The sequence below is a fragment of the Panulirus ornatus genome, chromosome 14 (genome assembly GCF_036320965.1).
Source record: "Panulirus ornatus isolate Po-2019 chromosome 14, ASM3632096v1, whole genome shotgun sequence".
Lineage (NCBI taxonomy): Eukaryota > Metazoa > Arthropoda > Malacostraca > Decapoda > Palinuridae > Panulirus > Panulirus ornatus.
In genome coordinates, this window is record NC_092237.1 from 52,802,588 (window position 1) to 52,816,081 (window position 13,494).

A 13,494-nucleotide genomic window follows, 5' to 3' on the forward strand; every position below is an offset into this window, starting at 1 on the left:
CTTTCTTGGGAAATTTAGTACCCAGAATATACCACTACAGAAATCAGCTTAACTTCTAAGTAGCTAGAATATACCCCTATAGAAATCAGCTTAACTTCTCAGTGCCCAGAATATACCACTACAGAAATCAGCTTAACTTCTCAGTACCCAGAATATACCACTACAGAAATCAGCTCAACTTCTCAGTGCCCAGAATATACCACTACAGAAATCAGCTTAACTTCTCAGTGCTCAGAATATACCACTACAGAAATCAGCTTAACTTCTCAGTGCTCAGAATATACCACTACAGAAATCAGCTTAACTTCTCAGTGCTCAGAATATACCACTACAGAAATCAGCTTAACTTCTCAGTGCTCAGAATATACCACTACAGAAATCAGCTTAACTTCTCAGTGCTCAGAATATACCACTACAGAAATCAGCTTAACTTCACAGTACCCGGAATATACCACTACAGAAATCAGCTTAACTTCACAGTACCCGGAATATACCACTACAGAAATCAGCTTAACTTCTCAGTGCCCAGAATATACCACTACAGAAATCAGCTTAACTTCTCAGTGCTCAGAATATACCACTACAGAAATCAGCTTAACTTCTCAGTGCCCAGAATATACCACTACAGAAATCAGCTTAACTTCTCAGTGCCCAGAATATACCACTACAGAAATCAGCTTAACTTCTCAGTACCCGGAATATACCACTACAGAAATCAGTTTAGCTAATGTCTCTCTCGTCAGATGATGCCTTCGACGTCCAAATGGTGTTCAGATGTGGATGCGACTTGACTGCCAGGCTCGTCCTCTGTGAGCGGTTGCTACGTGAGGCGACAGGCAGGGTTTGGGGGAGGGAGGGGCGCCAGGGGTAGGCAAATTGAATGAGGAAGGTAGTAGCAGGGTGAGAGGGTCAGTCCGTGGTCATGTAGGTTGAGAGGGTCCGTGGTCGTGTTCGTGTAGGGTGAGAGGGTCCGTCCGTGGTCGTGTAGGGTGAGAGGGTCCGTCCGTGGTCGTGTAAGGTGAGAGGGTCCGTCCGTGGTCGTGTAGGGTGAGAGGGTCCGTCCGTGGTCGTGTAGGGTGAGAGGGTCCGTGGTCGTGTAGGGTGAGAGGGTCCGTGGTCGTGTAGGGTGAGAGGGTCCGTGGTCGTATAGGGTGAGAGGGTCCGTCCGTGGTCGTGTAGGGTGAGAGGGTACGTGGTCGTATAGGGTGAGAGGGTCCGGCCGTGGTCGTGTAGAGTGAGAGGGTCTGTGGTCGTTTAGGGTGACAGGGTCCTTGGTCGTGTAGGGTGAGAGGGTTCGTGGTCGTTTAGGGTGAGAGGGTGAGAGGGTCCGTGGTCGTGTAGGGTGAGAGGGTCAGTCCGTGGTCAGGTAGATTGAGAGGGTCCGTGGTCGTGTTCGTGTAGGGTGAGAGGGTCCGTCCGTGGTCGTGTAGGGTGAGAGGGTCCGTCCGTGGTCGTGTAGGGTGAGAGGGTCCGTGGTCGTGTAGGGTGAGAGGGTCCGTGGTCGTATAGGGTGAGAGGGTCCGTCCGTGGTCGTGTAGGGTGAGAGGGTACGTGGTCGTATAGGGTGAGAGGGTCCGTCCGTGGTCGTGTAGAGTGAGAGGGTCTGTGGTCGTTTAGGGTGACAGGGTCCTTGGTCGTGTAGGGTGAGAGGGTTCGTGGTCGTTTAGGGTGAGAGGGTCCGTGGTCGTGTAGGGTGAGAGGGTCCGTAGTCGTGTAGGGTGAGAGGGTCCGTCCATGGTCGTGTAGGGTGAGAGGGTCCGTGGTCGGACAGGAGGGTAGACGGGATGTAGAGCTACGTGGGGGTCATTAGGTAGGCTGCTGAGGCGTTGGACGACGTGATGCGACGTGGTGCTACGTGTGTGTGTGTGTGTGTGTGTGTGTGTGTGTGTGTGTGTGTGTGTGTGTGTGTGATAGACTGGGGTGGTGGAGGAGCGTTGAGTGGTAGACTGGATGGAAGAAGGTCGTTGAGGTGGTAGACTGGGATGGAAGTGGGGCGTTGAGGTGGTAGACTGGGATGGAAGAGGAGCGTTGAGGTGGTAGACTGGGATGGAAGAGGGGCGTTGAGGTGGTAGACTGGGATGGGGGAGGGGCGTTGAGGTGGTAGACCGGGGCCACTGGAGGAGGAGCGTTGAGGTGGTAGACTGGGATGGAAGAGGAGCGTTGAGGTGGTAGACCGGGGCCACTGGAGGAGGAGCGTTGAGGTAGTAGACTGGATATGGAGGGGTGAGGGACCTGACTTGACCTGAAGGTACCCGGGTGCTGACTCCACCAGACCGTGTTGCTCCACCATCATCAACACGACTAATGCCGCCCTGCTGGTGTGTGTGGAGGAGGTGGTGGCAGCACTGCTGGCATGATGGAGTGGCTGGCCACAGGATACGACAGAAAAGTCTTCTCAGAGCCATGAACGTCCCTGTTCTTCAGAACACCTACCTGAAGAACAGGCACTTCAGTCCCTGGGGAAAGCAAAGCTGTTCTGGGCACCACTATAAGAGCGAAAATGAGAGTTAACTACCTGTTTTCTTCGTCTGTAGGAAATATAACTGACATATGTATTATCACATGTGTATGATCCTATATACAGGATTATATATGCAGGATCACACGGGCATGATCCCATACACAGGATCACATTTGAGTTGGCAATGTGATTAAAGGGTTCGGGCCCCATCCTTTGCTCACAACTCATACGATAAGACTTCATGGTTGTACTTTGCCTTATATGTCTTATATTTTAGATCATATTGTACAACTCATCAAAGTTTCCACTACTACTACTATTACTGCTACTACTACTACGACTACTACTACTACCACTACTACTACTACTAATACTACTACTACTACGAGTGTTACCACTACTTCTACTACTATTATGACGGCTACTACTACTACTACTACTACTACTACTACTACTACTACTACTACTACTACTACGACTACGACTACTACTACTACAATGCACTTGACAACAAAACAAAAGAAAATCGCCAGAGAGGATGTCAAGCGGGTAGACAGAGGTTCTGTATGGTGACGTGAAACAGATGCTGTCGCGAGGCTGTTATACGAGGAGCGACGACAGGCCAGACAGGAATATTAATCCTGTAGGTAACGGGGACCGCCCCACAGGAAGCAAGAAGGCCACCACCACCACCACCAGCAGGCTGGTCCTTCAGATGAGAGAAATCCTCATCACAACCACTCGACGGAGAGGCCAAGACGTATGCAATACGCACGTCCCCTCACGATCATGGAGGCTACTCTTCAACCTAATTTTTCTCGGGGAATGAACACCAAAATATGGGGGACTATAGAGGGTAAAGTATCATCTCTTATATCTCGTATATGGATGGAAATAACAGCCACCTACCGAGACACAGAAGAAAGGGCGAAAAAGAAGTCTGTGCCTCGTCTATGCACAGCAAGGAGTGCCATTAGGTCAAGTTCTTCTGCGTTGCACGGTTCTCCGGGTGGAAAATTCTACGTTTGAGTCATGGTCTTAAATCCCCCAGGGAAGCGACTCCCTACGCTTGCACAAGGACCTCTGATCCTGGGAACTGCTAGGGAGATTACTGGGATCCTTCGTGTCCTTGGGAGTTCAATGAAACGCCCGTCGATCCCAGGGGCGTGAGCAGCAGACGCTAGATCAATCAGCCCAGTGTTCACAGCAGAGGTGAAACTGATAATTCTAAAGTTCTCTTACCTGTCGTTTCCCAGCGCGAGAATCGGCACACTGATGCAGGAAGACACAGTGTTATGATCAGGTTTGCTGGATCTTCTCATCGCCACCGATTATGTAACACTGAGAGGGAGTGACGCCCTCTTTGTGTGGAGGTAGAAACTACTGCCAGTCATAAGCCCTCCCTAGATTAACCTGCCCTCTCACGAGCTGGCAGGTACATTTGCTTATTGAAGATCACGTTTATATGGAATTCAGTCGTATGGTCTACACGTAATTGGAGACAGACACTAAGATATTGGAGAGAGAGAGAGAAAAAAAAAAGCGTGTTGGAGTGGTGTAGATGGGAGAGAGAGAGAGAGAGAGAGAGAGAGAGAGAGAGAGAGAGAGAGAGAGAGAGAGAGAGAGAGAGAGAGAGATCCGGTTTTCTCTCTCTCTCTCTCTCAGCTGGAGGGATTTCCTTACTTTGACAACACAGCGCGTCGATGCCCAAGGTTACCAAGTCTTGAATTCACCCGAGGTGATCTCCCAGCGTACACAAGACCCACCACCCACCCTTACCTACACTACTGTATGACGTACACTACGGTCTTCGTACGAAAACAAAGAAACATCTGCTGCTCCCACACAGCAATGTCCTTCCTCGTCCTCACGTCATACAAACTGAAGGTAAATGAAACACATGAACCATAGACGGGAGTACAGGGAGGAAGCTCTTCTTTGTTGCTACCTCTCCTTACACAGTCCTGCCCACGGATGCGGGCGCGCTGGTCTGTATTTTTGTGTGATTGGATGCAACGGTAAAGGTTAGAATATTCATCCTTATCTGTCATAGTATAAGAGTTTATCACTTATATTAAGGATTTAATGTGTGATTTTAATTACTGATGATGATACGAGACTCTCACAAGCGGCCATACAGTTTGATAAGCGAATGTGAAATAAAGAAAGAGAGAAGTGGACGGTCGTGAGGGCAGCCACTCGTCTTCAATAGGGTGCCACAGGGGCGGAAAAAGTGAGCAGTTATGGCAATGTTGGTGACACACACACACACACACACTGAAGCGTATCTCTCCCTCCCTATCTCTCTACCTCCTTCTCTCTCTCTCTCTCTCTCTCTCTCTCTCTCTCTCTCTCTCTCTCTCTCTCTCTCTCTCTCTCTCTCTCTCTCTCTCTCTCTCTCTCCACTTGTCATTACCCATGTGTACTTATGAAGGGATGACTTTGCTGTACTCGTGGAGTCTTTGTCTCTTATTCCTGCATCTTTCTTTGTCTTTAAAAAAAAGTTCCAGTGGTTGTAGCCTTCACCTCTGCATCCCTCAGCTCGCTCCGAGACCAAAACGACTGAGACAAGGATGGGAATGGAGCGAGACCAAAACGACGAAGAGGGGAATTAGAAACTGTATACTGAGACAAGGATGGGAATGATTGCTGGCGTCTGTAACAGAGATGGTTGGCAAAAGCAAGACGAAGACATGGGATAGACGTGGTAACCAGTGTTGTCAATGGGAATTGACATTATAGATTGAGTTGGATCGCTTTCAGGTGGAATATAACACCTTTGTTTATTGCAATTTTGGTCCTCATGTATACGTATATATAGATGGAATAACTAAGTAAACTTAAAGGATTACTACGTGTGAAAGGGTTAGAATTATTCTTCTCGGGTAATAGAGGAAAACAATCACGCATCAATGATCTATATTGATTATTTCCCTTTTAGTTCTGATATCAAAGGGCATGACTGATCAAATGATTCTCAGTGTTTCAACACAGAAGTTCGTGAAGAATGTGGGTCTACAAAGCTTTGAATTGTGGCGCCTATCACCGGAGCAAGCCTAGTCACTTACCTTCCCTCTTGCACATCAATGAATCACTAACACACAGTAATGGAGTGAATCTGAATAGAAAACTACTATTTTCCAGTTGTGACAGACTCGGCAGAGGCAACAACAGACTGGTGACGATTCACAAGAAGGGATTTTGTTTTGGATCCTCCAATACAGATTGCAATCGTTTCGTGCATCCGTTCAGAAGCCAAGTTAAAGGTTTTATGGAGTCTAGACAAGCACCTGGTGTCGGAATGTGTTCGTCATTCCGTAGGACAATTATTTGTGAATGTCCTCACGCGCAGCGCAAGGACATTCACAAATGACTTTGGGACGCCGTAGGTTTTTCTTCCTGTTCTACCTGTTAGAGCTTAAATAGTGTGGCACCAGTTATTTTCTAATAGTGTGAGGAGTTGGTATAGAATGCTTCTTCCTCAGCAATATTTCTGTCATTCAAAATCCTGCTCACTTATTGGGGGACTAAGCATTATAGGGGTAAGAGTTATGCCTGGTACAAAAAAAAACAAAACAACAGCAATACCCTATATCAAACCAGCAACAACACCCTATATCAAGCCAGCAACAACACCCTATATCAAGCCAGGAACAGCCTATATCAAGCCAGCAACAACTCCCTATATCAAGCCAGCAACAACACCCTATATCAAGCCAGCAACAACACCCTATATCAAGCCAGCAACAACACCCTATATCAAGCCACCTAAGTTAGAATTAATCGAATAGAACTTGTGAATCCTCTTCACGATGAATTAGCCAAGAATGTCAGCGCCATGAGAGCAGCACTAAGAAAATCTATGGCTGCTAAGGAAACCTGGTAAGTACGCATATGATAAACTTATTAAGTAAGTGTCCCCTATCTTCTCTGATTCAAAGAAAACTACCAAGAAGGGTAAACATAGATAAAAGTCCATGATATCATTCGTCACATCAAAAAGTTCCCCTACTTCTTAACCACCTCATTGTTTAATGGCTTCCCAAAGAATAGGTTTTGTAGGTCACTTAATCAGCTATTAAAATATGTTAGTTTGTAAGGTTTTGATAAGATTATTGCAGTCTGAGGTATATTACGGTTTCTCAAAAGACTGAAACCACGTCTGTCAGTTGCTCAAAACGATGTTGTACTCATTCATTTACAAGAAGAGAGCGCTGCGTTATCACGGTTCGATCTGTTGACAACTTGTCCTCACCTGGAAGTACTTTAGAGCACTTAGCTACGGCCAGGGGAAGGTGTGGTTGAGAGAGGATGATTGCTACCTTCTTTAACCAAGTCTCTGTTACCTCCCCACCAAACATAACACCCATCTGAAACTACACTCTCTAAACACGTAACCATTAATCCTTCTCGTCTGTGTCCTGATTGTAAGTAATCTTTCTATCATTACAGACTTTGATTTAACATACAACAAGACCGCTGATGCCCGAAATGCAACTTTTATACTTTGAACGTTCACCTTAGCTTTCGTGTGCGCATCACAGGAAGATGTGTATACAACATCATCACACATGGTTGGCCTCTGGCCCCGTCTGGTGGCTGTGGATCTAAGACGCAACGTCGGTTCCCTTCTCCCTCTTCCACAGGTATTACTCCGGTTTTTGCTCCAGAGTGCTGGCTGCTTGCGTGCTCCCCCCACCATTAGCTACACCAGGTATCACTCTGCAAGCTACATCGTCACTGTAATTGCTCTGTCCCGTTGGTACCTCAAGGGAGGGCTGGTGTGATATCATTTTCTTCTCTTACACCTCGAAGCTTTGGACCTCTTTACCTCTTCATGTCTCTCTTGACACCTATGACCTGTACCCTTTTAAAACGGTGAGTTTTACATTTCCTCCTAAATTTTATTAATTTATGTTCCCTCCTTTTTTATTTCTCTTTCTCATCAGCATTCCTCGCTCTGCATGTAAGGCCGGTCCTCCCAGTGTGGACTTCCCTTCTTTCGTCTCATCTTTGTTACGTCCACACACACACACACACACACACACATTCAGACACCCCAGTCTGAGCCTTCTAAGATGATGAGGACTTCCCGCTTGACTCCTTGACGCGTCCTTGGCTGAAACTTCCAGTACGTGTATATAAGCAGCAAAAAGGATGAAAATGTTTCTTGGTGTGTGTGTGTGTGTGTGTGTGTGTGTGTGTGTGTGTGTGTGTTTGCGAAATAGCGAGAGAAACGATAAGACTGTCATGCGCATGTGTAGTGCGGGTTTATGTTTGACGGCAGAACAGCTCTAGAAGGATTTACTGTGATGGTTTCATGATGACTATGTTCCTGTGTGTGTGTGTGTGTGTATGTGTGTGTGTGTGTGTGTGTGTCTAACTTGCTTCCCAAGCTGCGTGACGACATGTAAACACAGCACACAATATACCACCAGCGTTGCTATTTCTACAGGAGTGTTTGACGGGGGTTCAGATGCTCCTCCCTTCCCCCGATTACCAGATTGGCTAGAGAGAGTGAGTGATGCTCAGCATGACCCTATGACAATCACGAGGAGGTCTATAGTTTAAAAGGGTGTTGTATAACAGTCGCCAGCAACTTGTATCTAACCGCGTACGTTGTGTGGCAGCTGAGGGGTGGCACGAGTCGATGTTTCTCGAGACATTCTTATCCTCTTGGGTTTTCCTTCCCTCCTCCTCCTCTCTCTCCCTCCCTCTCTCTCTCTCTCTCCCTCTCTCTCTCTCTCTCTCTCTCTCTCTCTCTCTCTCTCTCTCTCTCTCTCTCTCTCTCTCTCTCTCTCTCTCTCTCTCGGGGAACGCACTGTGGAGTAAGCAGTGGGAGCTGGGATGTCCTTAGAGCTAGAAGCCGTCCTGTGACTCACCGCCGTCAGCGTCCTGTTGATACGAGACGTCGGGTGTGTCGTAACGCCGGTGGTGGAGGAGATGGTGGTGGTGGTGGTGGTGGAGGAGGTGGTGGTGAGGGTGAGGGTGAGAGAGTGAGGAGGGAGGGAGGGTTGTTGTTAAGAAAGAAAGTGTTAAGAGGTGTTCATGGGAACCAACCCCCCCTCGCAATGATGGACGAAGTGCAACGCCAGGTGAGCGAGTTGGTGTGCGTGTTCTCTCTCTCTCTCTCTCTCTCTCTCTCTCTCTCTCTCTCTCTCTCTCTCTCTCTCTCTCTCTCTCCTCACCCCCCTTATTCCCGTTTTCGCCAGTGGCCTTGAGGGAATTCATTCCAACTTAAGAAAATGAGACTCTCAAGAGGGTACATAATCCAAAGCACGATATGCTGAAGTGCCTGCATTACGGTAATTACCATTGACGGCTGCCATAACCCCTGCCCTTGTGCGTGTGTGTGTGTGTGTGTGTGTGTGTGTGTGTGTGTTGGGGCTGGCCAGTGGGTGACGTCACAAGTCTTCCTGGTATAGTGACAACAGCACCCACGACCCGGGCCAGTCCCCTGGGATCACAGGGGTGGAAGATGTCGCTTACCTTTTCCCACTGTCGTTGACCTCTTTACTCTCTCTCCCTCTCTCCTCTCTCCTCCTCCTCCCTCCTTCTCTCCTCTCTCTCCCTCTCTCCTCTCTCCTCCTCCTCCTCCTTCCTCTCTCTCTCCCTCTCTCCTCTCTCCTCTCTCCTCCTCCCTCCTTCTCTCCTCTCTCTCCCTCTCTCCTCTCTCCTCCTCCTCCTCCTCCTCTCTCCTCTCCCTCACACTCTCTCCTCCCGAGGGATAAGTTCTCACGTGAGACACGTGAGACAGGGAAGCACAAGACTTCGAGTCGGGGCTGAGGGGTTGCGGGTGTGTTTATAGATTAGCGTCTCGTTTACCCTCCCTGGCGTCGCGGACGGTGTCGTACCGAGATGAGGGCGTGGATCAGCCAGCGAGCGAGCCAGGTAGGGAGGATTACGTAATGAACTCGGGGTTATCATATGACGCGATGAAAAAAGAGTATGTTCCTTATTGTGATATGTCAAAAAATGGACGTTCGGTCATTCTCTCTCTCTCTCTCTCTCTCTCTCTCTCTCTCTCTCTCTCTCTCTCTCTCTCTCTCTCTCTCTCTCTCTCTCTCTCTCTCTCTCTCTCTCTCTCAGTCTGTCTTTCTCCCCTCCCCACTTCCCCCCCAACCTCATCTCCTGCAAGCATCTTAAAGAGTTGCAGGAATCCTGCATTCCTTCCAAAAAGTTTTTTCACATCCGTCATCAACCCGGGTCCCTCACAGGGCAAAGGAGTCTTAGGAGCAGATCAAGTAGCCTCATCACAAATTGGGTTTTTTCCCTCTGGGGATTTCTATGTGTATCGTCAGGGAGCCATTGAGGTTTCCACAACCAGGGGAGACTGATCGAAGTAACCACAGCAATGATGGAGATACTTGGATCATGATGGAGATACTTGGATCATGATGAAGTTACTTGGATCATGATGGAGGTACTTGGATCGTGATGGAGGTACTTGGATCATGATGGAGGTACTTGGATCATGATGGAGGAACTTGGATCATGATGGAGGTACTTGGATCATGATGGAGGTACTTGGATCATGATGGAGGTACTTGGATCATGATGGAGGTACTTGGATCGTGATGGAGGTACTTGGATCATGATGGAGGTACTTGGATCATGATGGAGGTACTTGGATCATGATGGAGGTACTTGGATCATGATGGAGGTACCAGTGAAGGCGGTGTTGTGTTCAAGGGTCCTTCAATACGGCTCTCGTGTTGACGACAGTGTCACCTTCTTGTGAAAGATGACATTATTAGGGGAATGATAATGAAGACGTTTTATATAACGTATTTTATTCAACAAATATTCTTAAAAGTTTATACATGTACAGAGTTGTTAGTACTTATAGGAATATCATATATATATATATATATATATATATATATATATATATATATATATATATATATATATATATATATATATATATATATATATATATATATATATATATATATATATATATATATATATATATATATATATCACAAAAGTCTTTTGTGGAGGTAATAGCCTTTGGTAATGGTGCTAAATATGAGTTCCATCGCTTTTGTTGTCATTTTAGGTCGAGGTTTGGCCGACCCTCCACTGAACGGGCTGTGGGAGCTTATTTCAGAGAAGGGTGGGAAAGTGGTCGCTGAACATCTTGATTGTTCAAGAGGTCACTAGTTGACCCATTCGCGTGCCTCTTCTTCCGTGACAAGGCCAGCCTCGTAGATCTTCTTGACGAAATCAGACGTCGTCTTCCCCACAACCCCAGTCTTACTCCGGGTCAAAGCTGTAAACGAAACAGACATAAAGTCTAAGGACTTACGACACGAGAGATTTGCGGGCTCAGTCATCCTCAAAGCAGCGATGACCGAGACTTCATTGAAAGAAAGAAATAAAAATATTTACATTTCCTTAAACCTTAATTTTTTTTTTTTGAAGAACTTAAAACACCACATCGTTTCTGATGACACTTAATTCAACAGTGACGGAGATGGAAGCCAAACAGTAGAGGAATACTGACCTTCGCCTCTGATCTTTGTCCACCCGGGGCACCAGACACTCCCCTGGAAGTACAACTCAAATTTTATGATCGTCGGCTTCACGGCGTAGTTGCAGTAATGGCCCAGTAACTCCATCTCTCCATCTCGCCACAACCTGCCGATGATAGCCACACTCTAAATGCTGTCTATATATTGCGTAGCTATATTGCCGCCCTTTCCCTTTCTTATAAATCAAAGAAAGTCTTCATTGATATACTTCAACCCTTTTCCCCTTTCTCACAAATTAAAGAGAGCTTTCATAGACATATATCAACCCTTCCCCCTTTCTCACAGATTAAAGAGAGCTTTCATTGACATATATCAACCCTTTCTCACAGATTAAAGAGAGCTTTTATAGACATATTTCAACCCTTTTCCCCTTTCTCACAGATTAAAAGAAAGCTTTCATAGACATACATCAACCCTTCCCCCTTTCTCACAGATTAAAAGAAAGCTTTCATAGACATACATCAACCCTTCCCCCTTTCTAACAGATTAAAGAGAGCTTTTATGGACATATATCAACCCTTCCCCCTTTCTCACAGATCAAAGAGAGCTTTCATAGACATATTTCAACCCTTTTCCCCTTTCTCACAGATTGAGGAAATTCCCGAACGCAGAATGAGATACGGCTGGAGTCGACTTACCCACTGATTTGATCGGTGAGCACAGGGAGGAGTGAATCGAGGCTGAAGCCTTGGCACTGAGGGGCGAAGATAACCAGCGCCCCTGCCATGAACACCACACTCATCAACACACACTGACGCATCGTCTCTGTCTATCTGAGGCGTGTGGAAGGACGGGCTGGGAGGTGATATCCTGCCGGAGTGGTCTGTTGCTGTGTCTTATAAGGTCCCACCCCGACCACCAAGTGTAGATGCCAGACATGTCTTGCTAGCATGTACTCCGCTTCCACTCACACTGTTCACGAAACACCTCATTGAACTGAAGATTCATTGAACTGTTTATCTAATACTTGATGTCTTATTCATCTGATGATTTTGTGTCAGAAAACGTCCCTTTTTTTTTTGTTCTCCCCTTTGTTTTTCGCGTATTGTCAGAGAGTATAAACGAAGGAGGTGTGTGTGTGTGGGTGTGAGGGGTGTGAGGCATCGTGCAGCTAGCCGGGTAAATCCCGAACCTTACCACTAGGAAAGTCCACGACGTTTGATTCTTGGAAATGAAGTCAGAGCTTCAACGTTTTCATTCCGTCATATATACCACACGGGCCAGGTTGACGTACATCCCGGTATATTGCACAGTTTGCAAAATCACTGGGCCTTTACCCCCTTGTGTTAGATGTTTCATCGTTCCATTCGATTTCAATTCTTTCTTTACTGGATCGAAGAACGGGATCCTAATGCTGTTACTAGGTTAACCTCCCCACCTGTAATCTGACTTACATCTGTATGTGTCTATGAATGATAATGGTATCGTCTTTTTTTTTTTGCATCAGATTTGAAGCAAATAATGATTTTCAGTTGCACACACACACACACACACACACACACACACACACACACACACACACACCTTGGGCCCACTTCTTTAGCATACACACACACACACACACACACACACTCTCTCTCTCTCTCTCTCTCTCTCTCTCTCTCTCTCTCTCTCTCTCTCTCTCTCTCTCTCTCTCTCTCTCTCTCTCTCTCTCTCTCTCTCTCTTCTTTAAGGATTGGTCGATAAAATGGGTACGTAATGTAGGCCAGTGTGTGTGTGTGTGTGTGTGTGTGTGTGTGTGTGTGTGTGTGTGTGTGTGTGAATACAAACGTTGGGTGAGGAGATATGGTACAATACATACAAGGTTAAGAGATGGGGCAGCACGAGTGTAAAAATCTCTCCCCGATACATTTAAATAGTTATCACACAGTAGCCACGATATAGAGGATATCATTATGTGATACATCGGTAGAAAAATAAATGATCACATAACGCTTAAATTTGATGTTGTGGTACATAAGGACAATGAAAAAACCCCAGTGAAACGTAATTCAAAGTGGAGAAACACTATTCGTGGAAATTACATACAGAACTCAGTCATTTCTATGGTAATACAAACTAGGTCGGTAGCTAAGACCAGCAAAGCGCTGTGGTAAAAGGTTCCATGGAATTTGCACGTAAGGTGTAGAAACATAGGTGGATGCCTTTAAACTGGAATACGTGGCTTAGGATAAACCTGGGAAGCGTGGCTCAGTTATAGATGTCAAAAAGGTTGTGTAGCCTAGTCATCCGTTGTGGCACCGATGCAAGCGATGCTCCAGCTAGCCAACCAGCCAGCCAGCCAGCCAGCCAACTAGTCAGCCAGCCAGCCAACTAGCCAGCCAGCTAGCCAACTAGCCAGCCAGCCAGCGTTTAAAAGGTGTACGAGACGATGAAAAGGCTATGACAGGATAAGAAAGGAGGAACAAAGGAAAAAGAAACTTTGAAATAATTATTATGGACAAGGCATAAAACAAGAGAAAAACCCTCAAATTCATCGAGTAAATTATCATC

General features: G+C 46.5%; 2 protein-coding genes across 2 annotated transcripts in view; both read right to left on the reverse strand.

The window, feature by feature from the left end:
- The window catches only part of LOC139753435 (uncharacterized), a 30,205-nt gene extending 26,379 nt beyond the window's left edge, over nucleotides 1–3,826 (reverse strand). Inside the window, exon 1 of the mRNA XM_071669942.1 lies at nucleotides 3,704–3,826. The gene's annotated coding sequence lies outside the window, so the exon portion shown is untranslated. The remainder of the gene's footprint in view (nucleotides 1–3,703) is intronic.
- Nucleotides 3,827–10,237: 6,411 nt separating this feature from the next.
- Nucleotides 10,238–11,823, reverse strand: LOC139753095 (anti-lipopolysaccharide factor-like). Its single transcript, XM_071669185.1, has 3 exons — nucleotides 11,640–11,823; nucleotides 10,974–11,107; nucleotides 10,238–10,739 (listed from the first exon to the last, which is right to left on the reverse strand). The coding sequence occupies exons 1-3, from the start codon at nucleotides 11,759–11,761 to the stop codon at nucleotides 10,627–10,629; spliced, it is 369 nt and encodes a 122-aa protein (XP_071525286.1). The 5' UTR covers nucleotides 11,762–11,823; the 3' UTR covers nucleotides 10,238–10,626.
- Nucleotides 11,824–13,494: the final 1,671 nt, after the last annotated feature.

Coding starts and splice junctions, on each gene's coding strand:
- LOC139753095 (XM_071669185.1), bottom strand. CDS start 11,761: ATGCGTCAGTGTGTGTTGATGAGTGTGGTGTTCATGGCAGGGGCGCTG. Junction 11,108..11,639: donor CTCACCGATCAAATCAGTGG/GTAAGTCGACTC, acceptor TATCATCGGCAG/GTTGTGGCGAGATGGAGAGA. Junction 10,740..10,973: donor GACAAAGATCAGAGGCGAAG/GTCAGTATTCCT, acceptor TTTCGTTTACAG/CTTTGACCCGGAGTAAGACT.